The sequence below is a fragment of the Ochotona curzoniae genome, unplaced genomic scaffold (assembly GCF_017591425.1).
Source record: "Ochotona curzoniae isolate NIBS_2020 unplaced genomic scaffold, NIBS_Ocur_1.0 contig_4105, whole genome shotgun sequence".
NCBI classification, from domain to species: domain Eukaryota; kingdom Metazoa; phylum Chordata; class Mammalia; order Lagomorpha; family Ochotonidae; genus Ochotona; species Ochotona curzoniae.
This window is the reverse complement of record NW_024466129.1, coordinates 9,631,069-9,644,472: the sequence shown is the minus strand read 5'-3', so window position 1 is coordinate 9,644,472 and position 13,404 is coordinate 9,631,069. Positions and strand designations below refer to the sequence as shown.

At 42.6% G+C, this 13,404-nt stretch overlaps 1 protein-coding gene across 3 annotated transcripts in view; it reads right to left on the bottom strand.

Moving 5' to 3' along the window:
• The window catches only part of LMBR1 (limb development membrane protein 1), a 146,923-nt gene that overhangs the window by 53,976 nt on the left and 79,543 nt on the right, over positions 1-13,404 (bottom strand). For all 3 annotated transcript variants that reach the window (XM_040984373.1, XM_040984374.1, XM_040984375.1), the window contains 3 exons: positions 7,544-7,670; positions 7,038-7,106; positions 6,489-6,553 (listed from right to left, as the gene is read on the bottom strand). In XM_040984373.1, coding sequence (XP_040840307.1) covers positions 6,489-6,553; positions 7,038-7,106; positions 7,544-7,670 — 261 coding nt within the window. The remainder of the gene's footprint in view (positions 1-6,488; positions 6,554-7,037; positions 7,107-7,543; positions 7,671-13,404) is intronic.

The window sequence follows — 13,404 nt, the reverse complement described above, 5'->3', positions numbered from 1 at the left end:
CATTTACTAAAGAGTCCTTCCCACTTGCTTGAGTTGTCATTGGTCTTTTTGTCAAAGATTAATTGGCTGTATTTGTGTGGGTTCCCTTTTGGTGCTTCTATTCTATTCCATTGATCTTCCTTTCTGTCTTTGTGCCAGTACCAGGCTGTTTTGATAACCACTGCTCTATAGTATGTCCAGAGGTCCGGGATTGTGATTCCCCCTGCTAACTTCTTATTTTTCAGGATGGTTCTAGCTATTCGTGGTTTTTTGTGTTTCCAGATGAACTCTTGAATCATTGTATCCAGTTCCGTGAAGAATGTTTTGGGCAATTTGATTGGAATTGCGTTGAAAATGTATATTGCTTGTGGTAGTATAGACATTTTAATGATATTGATTTTGCCTATCCAGGAGCACGGGATGTTATTCCATCTTTTGAGGTTTTGTTCAATTTCCTTTTTAAATAGTTTGTAGTTTTCTTCGAATAGGTCTCCTACGCTTTTGGTTAAATTTATTCCCAAATACTTCATACTTCTCTCTGCTATTTTGAATGGTATCCTGTTGGTTAGATCTTCTTCCATCTTGGTGTTATTTGCGTACACTATGGCTGTTGATTTTCGTTCATTAATTTTGTACCCCGCCACTCTGCCAAACTCTCGTATAAGTTCTAGCAGTTTCTGTATTGAGTCTCCTGGTTTTTCTATGTACAGGATTATGTCATCTGCATATAGTGAAAGCTTGACTTCTTCGTTTCCTATACGTATGCCTTTGATTTCTTTTTCTTGTCTTATGGCCTCTGCAAGTACCTCTAGGACTATGTTGAATAGCAGTGGTGATAGCGGGCACCCTTGTCTTGTTCCAGATCGCAGTGGGAAGGGTTCTAGCTTTTCTCCATTCAGTATGATACTGGCATTGGGTTTTTCATAAATTGCTTTGATTATGTTGTGGATTTTCCCATCTATGCCTACTTTGGCTAGAGTTTTTAGCATGAAGAGGTGTTGGATTTTGTCGAAAGCTTTTTCTGCATCTATTGAAACTATTATGTGGTTCTTGTTTTGCAGTTTTTGGATGTGGTTTATAACATTTATGGATTTCCGAATGTTGAACCATCCCTGCATTCCAGGGATGAATCCTACTTGATCCGGATGAATGATCTGTCTGATGATTTTTTGAATTCTATTGGCTAGGATTTTGTTGAGAATTTTAGCATCAATGTTCATCAGAGAAATAGGTCTGTAGTTTTCCTTCTCTGATGGTTCTCTGTCCGGTTTTGGGATTAAGGTGATGTTAGCTTCATAGAATGAGTTTGGGAGGGTTGCTTCCTCCTCTATTGTTTTGAAGAGCTTGTAGAGGATTGGGGTTAGTTCTGTTCGGAATGTTTTGTAGAATTCTGTAGTGAAGCCGTCTGGGCCTGGGCTTTTTTTCGTTGGGAGATCTTTGATGACTGTTTCAATCTCTACCTCGGTTATGGGTTTATTTAATTCTGCAGTTGCCTCCGGACTGAGTTTTGGTAAGTGGTGGGAGTCCAAGAACTTTTCTATTTCTTGGTGGTCCTCAAATTTGTGGGAGTACAGTTCTTTGTAGTAATTTCTAATTATTTTCTTAATGATTGCAGTGTCTGTTGTTATGTTGCCTTTTTCATCTTTAATGCTATTGATTCTCACTTTCTCTTGTTTTTTTTTGGTCAATCGGGCCAGTGGAGTGTCTATTTTGTTTATTTTCTCAAAAAACCAACTTTTTGATTTGTTGATTTTATGTATAGTTTTTTTGATTTCTATTTGGTTTATCTCCTCCCTTGTTTTGATGATTTCTTGTTTCCTATTGTGTGTGGGACTCTTCTGCTGCTGTTTTTCCAGATCCTGGAGGTGTGAGGTTAGTTCCTGTATTTGGCGTCTTTCTTGGGCCTTGACATGGGCTCCGATTGCGATGAATCTACCTCGTAGCACTGCTTTGGCGGTGTCCCACAAGTTTTGGAATGTTGTATCAGAGTTTTCATTGGTTTCCATAAATTTTTTGATCTCATCTTTAATTTCTTCTCTGACCCATTGTTCGTTTAATAGCATATTGTTCAATTTCCAAGAGTGCCTATACTTCCTGGGGAGTTTTGAGTTGTTGATTTCCAGTTTCATCCCATGGTGGTCTGAGAGGGTACATGGTATGATACTAATGTTTTGGAAGTTGTTTAGATTCGCTTTATGTCCTATCATGTGGTCGATTCTGGAGAAGGTGCCATGCACCGCTGAGAAGAAGGTATAGTCTGTGGCCTTAGGATAAAAAGTTCTATATATGTCTACTAAGTCCAGTTGTTCTATTGTTTGTGTGAGCTCTGTTGTTTCTTTGTTGAGTTTTTGTTTCGTAGACCGGTCCATTGTTGTTAGAGGTGTGTTGAGATCGCCTACAAGAATTGTGCGGGTGTCTATGTCTTCCCTTAAGTCTGTAAGTAATTGCTTTACGTAAGTAGGTGCATTAAGATTCGGTGCATAAACATTAATGATGGTGATTGCTTCTTGATGGATCATTCCTTTCACCAGTATAAAATGGCCTTCCCTGTCTCTTTTGATGTTAGTTAGAATGAAATCTATCTCGTCTGAAATTAGGATAGCTACCCCAGCTTTTTTTTCTCGTCTATTGGCGTGAAATATCTTTTTCCATCCCTTCACTTTCAGTTTCTTTGCATCCTTTCTGGTTAGATGCGTTTCTTGTAGGCAACAGATGGTTGGGTCTTGTTTGATGATCCATTCTATTAATCTCTGTCTTTTGATTGGTGAATTTAGACCATTTGTGTTGAGAGTTAAAATTGAGAGGTTGCAATTTTGCCCTGCCATGTGATTGTGTTGTGTGTGTGTTGTTGCCTATGTAATTGTCTTGTTGGTGCGGCCTTTAGTTTGGAGACCTTCTTATTTGCCAACTTTGTTTGTGATTTGCCTCCTTTTTGTCCGGGACTAGCGCATTTCTAAGGAGACTTTGCAGAGCTGGTTTTGTGTAGACATATTCTTCTAGTTTTTCTTTGCTATTGAAGTATCTGATTTCGTTCTCATATACAAATGAGATCTTTGCTGGGTAGATTATTTTTGGTTGACAGTTGTTTTGTTTCAGGACTTGGAAGATCTTTGTCCATTCTCTCCTTGCTTGTAGGGTCTCTTCGGAGAAGTCAGCAGTGATCCTGATGGGTTTTCCCCTGTATGTGATCTTTTCTCTACTTCGTACTTGTCTCAGGATTCCTTCTTTGTCTTCATTGGAGTAGAACTTGAGCACCGTGTGTCTGGGTGAAGATCTCTTTGGATCATGTCTGTTGGGAGTTCTCTGTCCATCCTGTATGCGGGGTGGGTTCGTGTTCCAAGTGTTTTGGAAGTTTTCCTGTATAATTTCATCGAGCACTGCTTGCATCCCAGATTCTCTTTCTACTCCCTCGGGGAGGCCGATGATCCGAATATTCAATTTTCTAAGGTAATCCTTCATCTCTTGCATCATTTTATTAGTTTTGCTGAGGTTTGTCTCCAGCTGTTTAATTCGCTGGGCACTTTCATTTTGTGTGTCTTCTGTTTCAGAGATCCTTTCCTCTGCCGCATTTATTCTGTTGATGAGGCTTTCAATCTTATTATCTTGGGCATCCAGTTTGGTTTTGATTTGTTGTATTTCGGTGATTATGCGGTTCTGGAGGTCTTCCAGCTTTATGTCCACGTCTCTGAGAGATTTTAGCATTATTTTCATCAATTCCTTTGTTGGTAACACTTCCATGTCTTCATCTCGTATCGTCGATATTGATAATGGCTTTTGGCCCTTGTTTGGTGGGGTGCTGGCTCTTTCATCTGGAGCACAACTCTTTCTGGTGGTTTTTCCCATTGCGTTGGTGTATTCTGGTGAGGCAAATGGGCCCGTGTGTTGAGGGGCTGTCAGGTGCTTTCCTGTAGAGATTGGAGCCTGTAGGCGTGGTGTTGCCGGGCGTGGTAATTTTCAAGGCACCGTTGGTGCGTTCTCAGGGCCCGGGGCTGTAGAGCACCACCTTGGGGGCCCAGTGGATTCCAGGCACACTCTGGGCACCTCTTCTACAGGTGTGACACCCCAGGGCGTGGCGGGATGGAGGCGCTCTCTGGGTGTGCTCCCTTCACGGGAATCCGCAGGGCGTAGAAGGTTTTATGTGCTTTCTCCCTGCGTTCTCCGTGTCAGGGACTGCAGGGTTTTTCAGAGCCCACCTGGTGCGTCTCCCACACACGGGACTGTGGGTGAGGCACTTTCCAGGCGTGGCTCTTATGCAGTGAATCCACCACTCGTGGTGTGTGGGTGTTCAGAGCCCCTGCTCCCGTGTGGCTCCCCCACACAGGCCCTTAGCGGAGGAGTGGCCCAGGCGCCCTGTTATAATGACTTCACGGCGGCAGGTTCGCACCGTGTCAGTTTGGTGCAGGAGTTCTCCTGTCACCTGACACCTGCGCTACGGAGGTGCTGCTGCTGTAGGCGGGGCGCCCAGCCCGCTCGGTGCGGCGTTCAGAGTCCTGGTGGTTTCAAGCACTCACCAGGCAGGATGTGGGGGACTCCAGACCCTCGCCAGCTACCTCTGCGCACCGAGCCGCACTGGTCCCCTCAGCGCAAGAACATCCGATGCGCCTTCCCGGGGCCCCCTCAGCCACCAACACAACACCACTGTACGTAGTTCCACACAGACCCAACAGTTTCGGCCGTCTGCTCCGCGTTCTGAGGCTGTAGCCTCAGCAGGGGGCAAGAAATGCGGAGGCTGCCACGTCAACCCCCAGCTCACCAAAGTCCGGCCGCTGCAGTCTGCCTCCACCGCTGCCGAAGGCCTCCCGCCGGTGACGATCCCCCTGATCTCCCCGCCTCCGAGCTGGCCGCGTCTCCCGTCAGGCCGTTTTCAAGAGTGACTCAGCAGGTCTGGAGTGGGATGTCGGTTTCTCTGCCTTTGCCCTGCTCCGTTCTCGTTGTTCTTCCGAGTTGTGTGGATCTTTTTGGCTCCACACTGTCCCAGGGAGCTTCACGGACCTCTCCCTGCGGTTCCCTGCTGTTCCTCTTTGCTGCTTCTGTAGCGTTCTATCCCTCTCTCACTAGCTGCTCCCTCACAGTCTTCCTCCTACGTCGGCCATCTTCCTCAGCCGACCCAACCCTATTTAGCCCATCATGCATCAAGGCCTTTGCCACTGGATAGTGCAGTCTTGCCCAGTCCGGCCTCCCCCTTAGTCCCAGCTCTAAATGGCGGGTGCTGCAGCCTTGTCCTGCCCTGTCTGCTCCCATCTCTGGTTCATGCAAACCAGTAGATGTGATAGGCCGGCATGACCTGCACTCCAGCCTGGCCCCTATACTTGCCAGTGGGCTAAGGTTTGCTTGGCCCTGTCCAGACCACTCTGCTCTAGAACCAACTCACACACTTGACGATGGGTGAAGCTACCCTGCCCGGCCTGACCAACATGCTCACCAGTGGAAGTTACAGCCCGCCAGGGAAGTTTCCCAAGTTCCACCAGGCCCACTCCCAGATTCAGATCTCACATGTGCCATTTCATCGTCTGCCCCTCTTTGTCCTGGCCTTTGTATGAACACAGCCCGCTCCATGCCCATTCTTGGATGTGGCTGTGGTTGCTACAGCCTGGGCTAGCCCAGCCTGTACCCAACTCCAGTACCCATGGTCATACCTAGCTCAGCCTGTCACCACCCCCAGCTCTTTAAACAAATCAGTGCAAGTTGCAGTTCCACAGGGGTGGGCCCACATATCCCCCACACAATCTGCCCCCATACCTGGTTGGTATGAGCCCCCAGCTTCCTGCATGCCTCTGCTGGTACCATCCCAATATCCCAGTCCCCTCATAAACCCACACCGTCAGCAGAAACAGCCAGCCTGCACCAGCCAATACTAGATTTTCTACTTTTGCCTATACCTAAAACACCATGATACACTAAATAGCAGAATGTTAAACTTGTAACTGTTACTAAAGGACTATACTACTGTATCAATATAGGGGTAAAAGGAGGAGATAGGAGAAGAGGGAGGGAAGAACCCCTATCTATAAAACTGCATCATGAAAAGTAACATTAAAAAAAAAACTACTTAATCTCCCTAACTGAAGACAAACTGGCCAAAACATAGGTATACCATGGAAGTGTAACCTACAGGTTTGTCATCAGGATGTAGTGAAGTTTTGTGAATAAAATTACAGTACTTGTCAATATATAAGTACTATATATACATATGTATATGTATGTGTGCATATATCTACATATATATATACTCACTCTATCGCTCCTAAATCTGCCTTTCAAACAATACTACTTATCATTATCACACAGTATTGTCTCAATTACTCAACAAATAATGGTTAAAACTGAACATTTGGAACAAGTAAAGCAACAAAGGTAACTAAGGTTTTGAGGATACTGTTAATAGGAGATGAACTTAAGACAAAAATAACATTGAAGAGGGAAGATACATAAGTAACTCCATGGGAAATTCAATAACAAAGTTTTCATGTCACTTGATAAATTTAGCAGAAAGATTCATAATTACTTACTGTTGGCTTCACCAGCAACTGACCCATCACTGTGAACATACGGGAAAGGCCAACGGGTGTACACACTGCCAAAATGAGAGAAAATCGCATTTCAGAGCTCAAAAAGACAACCTACTGATCCGTTACAAACCAAAGCAAATTCAAAGATTATCATTTTAAGAACATTCTTGTCTCCAACTTAGATTCTCCCAGTGTTCAGTTGGAGGGCTCTTCAGCTCCACAATAAAACCAGAGGGGAAGTGTGAGGACCGGGACAAATGCAGTAACCTGGCACATGCGGACATGGATGGGTGTGTCCTTTGTGTCTGAGTGTGTGAACGAGGCCAGTCTCTCTCTCTCTCTCTTTCTCTCTCTCTCCTAGTGCAGAATTCCTTAGAGAACTGCAAAAATATCTTATTACTTTGGGGCTTTTATTTATAAACAATAGAGTTATGGCCAATTCAAAAAAACTCCCAGCTTTTAGGGATCTCAGCAGAAATTTTCCCCATAATTTTCTAGAATATAGACAAGCCTACCTTCTTACCAACATTAAATCAGAAATGTACTTACACAGAAGTAACAGACATCCCATCAACGATATACAAGAATATAAATACGGTAGATAGAACTCCCAGAGATCTATAAAAATGTAAAGATACTTTAATAAATACACAATACTACACATTAAGATATACCCAGTCTATATTAAGACAGTTTCTGTATTTTAGGATAGCAAACATAACTATTAAATGAAATAATTTCCAAATAACTTAAAAGGATTTAAAGTATAACAGGAATAAGCCTTTTGCAAAATCCATTTGGAGGGGAGAAAAAAAATGCTTCCACAAAACTTTAAAAACAGGAACCAAAGAACACAAAAGCAAAACTCCAAACACTTGCTTACACAGCTAAGAAACAAATGGACACTGACTTCTTGAGTCCATCCAAACAAGAAGTTTATTGCTAGGCAACTTAACACCAAGGGTAAACTATACAAAGAACTATGAAAATAGCACTTAGAATATTCCAGAGGATAGCTCCCATTCTAGGAGTGGTTACAACAAGCAACCTCCTACCATAGAGAGACTCCATGCTTGCAGCATCGTTGTCGATGAGTGCCAAAGCCACCCACACTATCCCAAGAATGAGTAATGCAAGCAGCACAAGCATGACCAGGGTTTCCAGAATGCGGGCTCGTATTCCCTAGGAAAAAATTACAGCAGAGGCATAATTTTATTAATATTTTATTTCATGAACAATTAGGTTTTTGCCTTTAAAAACATAAAAATAACCATTTAGAAGAGGAAGACATTAACTGCTTACAGTGTATGCTGCACAGACTGACTTCAAAATGGTAAGTACTATTAAGCTTAAAGTTTAAAAAATCGTAAAAAAAAAATTTGCAGAACCATTTTTAACAATTACTTGCCTAACATTTTCCATGAAGAAAGTAGATTAATGAATTCCTATCTGTGACTCTAATCAAGGAAATTTAGGGCTAATTATGGCATACAGCCAAACAGTTTAGTGACATTAAATGTGATGAAAGCACAGTACAGCACTTCACCGAGGGCCAGCATTTCCAATCAGGATGAGTTCACGTAGTTCCTTACATCCTCTGGAGCCCTCTAGTGTGCATCCGAAGAACTCTTCATTGTATTCCATCATGAACCATCTGAGCATCACTAACACTTAACACACACACACAATATAATTCCTTTCTTCATCGACCCTTGAAGTCAGGACATAGTAAAGATTCATTATGCATATTTTTTTCTAAACATAAAACAAATTCTGACTCAAGGCCTAACTAGAGGCTAGATTTAAACTTGAAGAAAGCTGGATAAGAAAAAAAACCAGAAATTTCCTTATATCTAAAGAGTCACCTGATGGCATGTGAGTCTACATAAATGTGAAAATTCAATATCTATACTTTGTACTATAATACACCATACAGCAATACTTAATGTGAAACATTAATCATATTCTACGTCTCTCAATAAATCATGTACTATCACTCTATATTAAAAATAGCTTAAAGATATAAAGATCTGAAACACAAATATTTCAGTTGTGCTAAGTGTTCTAATTTCTGAATTGTAGCAGTAAGTTCAATTTAGATCACAACACGCTCATTCCTTAAATCCAATGGAGAATAAATGAAACGTCCTATAATCCTAGGGAAAAAGTACTCCTAGTCCCAAACGATGACCTCACAGGCGAAGTAACTTTTCTTACCAGCCCTTTGACAGCACCCGTGCTAGCGCTGGCCTTCCCTAAGAGGGTTAAATATTTCCTCCAACAGGACAGTCAACTCACCTTCCATATTCAGAGCAAGGGAGACCCGTGAAGCAGGATGAATCAGGTTTGTATTTTAGCGTAATAGCTCTAATAGCAAGTGGCTTTTAATCCAAGTGAGGTGAAATATGATCACAAGACATTCTCCTTCCTAAGGAATCTTTGGAACCTCCTCTTCACAGCTATCACATAATTTAGGGCACAAAGACATGACCGCCCTATCTTGTACCTATCCCCTCTTCCTGCCTCTCTTCCTAACCAATGATCTTTTTTTATTACACATTCAATATTTTGTGAAAAACCTATAAATAAAACATAAAACCAAGAAGTGTTTGGTATGTATGTGTTATACTGCTCAGCTCTGTCTTTGCCTCCAACCAGCTCCCAAGAAATACGCGGGGAAACAACAAGACTTGAAGCAGCATGATATCTGAGTTAACCAGTAACAGCGCGCTTATATAATACGTGAGCCAGACACTGCTTTTTGCCCCCCAAAATGTTATAATTAGTTATAATAGCAAACTGTTAAATATGATGAGTTATGACAAAAAAGAATAAATGTTAGATAATCAATTTTATAATATTTACATATGTTCTCTGACAGTTTGGTATGGAACAACTCAGCAATTCAATTTGCCGTCTTCAGACATGTTCCTCTGTGTTGGGAGACCACATTCCAGAGGTCTCTCCCTTGTTCGCACCTCCCAAGCAGAGGCAGAGACAGCCCTTGTTCTGCTCCTGGATGTTTGCACAGCAGTCTTGGAGGGTGGGCACCAGACAGGTTTTTTGGCTGTCTGGTATGGAAAAGACTATGTTCATCTTAAAGGTCACAGACTTACTTGAAGACCATTATAAAGATCAGAGGTGCTTAGCATCAGGCTTCTCAGCCGTAACACAAGTCAACTACGGGCTCAGCCTTCAGCTGGGCTGCAGTGGGCCACCTCTGTGGGACTCAGCGAAGAAAGGAACACCACCCGCAAGTTCACACGCCTGGCTGTGTTCCTCACGTCCTCTGGCTCCGGATTAGACATCTCACTGCAAGCAGCGTCCCTGGAACTGCAGACTGACCTACTGGCTTACAAGCAGAGTACAATCTCAGACCCTAACACTTCTTGACAGTTTGAGGTGACAAGAATGGAAGGCGAACAGATACGTAACTTTCTGGAAAAGGAAGAACAAGGGCCCTCACTGGTTGGATTATGGGAAGTGAGAAGATTTCCAGGATCCAGTAGTGATTGCTCTCACACAAGTGGCAGACAGGTGGAGGACACACACACACACACACAGATGTTCATATAGAGGCCAAGACACACAGTGGGAATGAGAAAACAGACTGGCACCTTGGTTACACTTTGTCTCTTCTGAGTTGAAGCAGCAAGGACACTACCACAATGGTGTAAATAAACCCTGCTATACTCACGGGTACACCTGCCAAAAAGGCTGAAGTTGAACAAATAAATAGTGTTGGGCATGAATTCACAGAGTTTTGCATAAATCAACAACATTAAGAGCTTGGCTGAAGTGAGCTCGTGGTGCGGCAAGTTAGCCTCTGCTTATGACTAAGACCGCCCATATTAGGAGCCCCAGTTTGACTTCTGATTCGGCTTCCTGCTAACACACTTGGAAAAGCAATGAACGATGCTACTTTTTAAATGACCTAAACTTGCATTTTCATATTTTAATCTAAACTTTGTTGACCATGTGATGAAGAGGAGGCAGCTGGGGGGGGGGTAGGAGTCCTTCACGCATCAGAACTTCAGGGCAGAACATAGCAGTTCTGGCCAGAGCGCTATCAAACACCAGGGCACACATGGCACAGCAAAGAACAGAAGCTCCTGCAACCTTGCAGTAAGGGACTGAGGGAGCACACCCCACATTCCTAGCTGGTGCAGTCACTTCTTGACAACTACTGCTCTTGACCAGGAGTCAGGTACATGGCACTCCTTGTCAGGGTTTGAGAAAAACACGGAATCAGCTGGTAGGGTTTTAGCATGGAGTAAACTGCCAGTGGGAACTGTTTGGTAACAGTCAGAGGTAAGGAACACTGGGATACTGTTGATCCTGGATTATCATTTAGATGCATTAGCTCAGCACAGTGTGTACATGAGAGAAATGGAATACAGATTGGAAGCACTGGGAGGGAGAATTATGTTGGTTGCAAGATAGAGCTATGCCAGACGCTCAGCTCCGTTAAAAGAAATTTTAAAAACCATAGAAATCTTGGCTACCAGATTTTACAGGAGATTTTCTCTCCCATCACTCCTCTCTGGAACTCCCTGCCTCACAAATAATTAACTTTTAAAAAAAGTAGGTGTGGGGGCTGGTGCTGTGGCATAAGGGGCCAAGCCTTCACCTGTGGTACCAGCATCCAATATGGGCACCATTCAAGCCCCAGGTGTTCCACTTCCAATCCAGCTCCCTGGTTATGGCTGGAAACGCAGCAGAAGAGAATGGTTCAAATCCTTGGGCCCCTGAACCTACGTGGGAGATCCAGAAGAAGCTCCTGGCCTCAGATCACCTCAGCTCAGTTCCAGCCATTGTGGCCACTGAGCAGTGAACCAAAAATCTATCTCTCCTCCTCTCTGTGTACGCTGCTTTCAAATAAAAATAAAAATAAATCTTTAAAAATAAAGCAGGTCTTCAATGTTATTTGGCTATCTTCAGAACAATCTCCGGCTGACTCTAACAATACCGAGTTTTAGGAATGTTTTGTGTCTTTGTGTTCTACCTTTAATCCCATCCTCTATTCTCCAGCAAAATAATCCGGAGTGGTTTGCCAATCTCTGACCACCAAACTTGAAGTGGAAACTGTACCTGTCCCTATGAAGACTGTTTGCCAGAAAATGAGATATATTCAAAATACCTGTTTGTGGGAAATGTGTATTATAACAAAACTATGCATGGATTTCAAAATACTTGCACCAAAACAAATGTACCTTCCAATCTCACCTTTCCACAAAGGTTCTGAAGTCCCCTCACAATATTACTCAGTTTTTTCCTCCTGTGTTATTGCGTCTCCGCATGCGGTCAACACTGAAGTTTATTTATTGATAAACCAAGTCTTACTACTGTGGCCAACACCAATTAGCTCAACTGCCAACTTCCCTTATATAGTTCACAGGCACCTTAAACTTAATTCAAAAACTCAAACTCAACATTCTATATGCAGTCTGTTTCTCCCCGTATCATATAGCTCAAGAAAAAGCATCATTGCTTACTTTGTTGCTTACGTCAGACACTTTGAAAACATCACCAGCTTTTCCTGCTGACAACCACCCACACATTACCCTGGGCCTTGGCCCAGTTAAGCACCAAATCCTTCTACTTCTACTGTATAATAATAATAACTCAAATTCATCTCCTTTCTTCCTATGGCCACTACATCCAAGAGGATAATTTTTCTATTACAGATATACATATATTATTGATAAGAAATATCTGAAATGTATACTAACATACTTGGACAGTCAAAAGTTATTTTTGATAGGTTAATTTTTTCCTCTGAAAGACAGCTAACAAAGAAGTCTGTCCAATGTCAGCTACCAACCTACTTAAAAAGAATAAGTCAGCAATATGACACTCACAGAAAAGGCCAGTATAGTGCAAGCCATCAAAATGATTAAATATGATTATGGCTGTCTTATGAAATATTGAGGGTAACTGATACACAAGAAATAACCATTATTCTGAGCTAATTCTCTAGCAGCTACAACAGTTTTTCTGCTAGTTTTTTTAGACTGAGACAAAATCAGCCCCATTCGAAATTAATTCAATATCATATTCATGAGCACATTGATAGAGCGGGATGAACATATTCATCGAATGCAATGTTGTGAATGTTTTATCTTCAAACACTTCAGGATAGAGAAAGGAGGTGACAGGACAATAATCAGGTATTTCTTAATTCAGCATCGATTGGTTGATGCAAGTGCCAAAAATCTATAAACTGTCATCACTATCTTTTGTGAGATCATAAAAATATTCCGAAGGCTCACGAGTGCAGGCTTTGCGGCTTGTAGCGTGTGATTTTTCAGACTTTTGATTGTGATTCCGTCTGCACTGGGAGCCCGTTTATCACCGCCATTAATCGCCGGCAGGGCAGCATGCACGCGAGAGCAGGCTTGGCATGCTTAGTGCTCGCGGCTCCATTAAGAGCCAGAAGCAGGAACGAGAAAGCCCCAGGGGCAGCTTCCTGTCATCCCAGCCTTGCGCACACTGAGCTAAGGATATGCCAGATGTCAGACAACCAAGTGACAAAATGTTGTCAAAGACCAAGAAGGTATCCAGTGTTCACCTCCCAAAGTGAGAAAAGCCTCCTGAATAGAAGATCACAGAACTCCCAGGACTTCTAGGCACTACCAAAATAATTGTTCTTCTTTCACAGAATTTGGAGCGCTTAGATGTGTCACATATTACAAAGGGTTCATACGCTTTACGGTATTACTTCCGGTAGGATACTTATCCACCCTCAAAACCATAAATCTAGATTTCTGTATTACTGAACTCATCATTGAAACAAAGTTCTTTACTTCTGCCAATAAAACACTATATTGCTTTTAAGAAAAACACATAATTATCCTGGTTTCATACCAGTATTATTTTTGAAATTACAACTACCGCAACATTGTAGATTTAAATG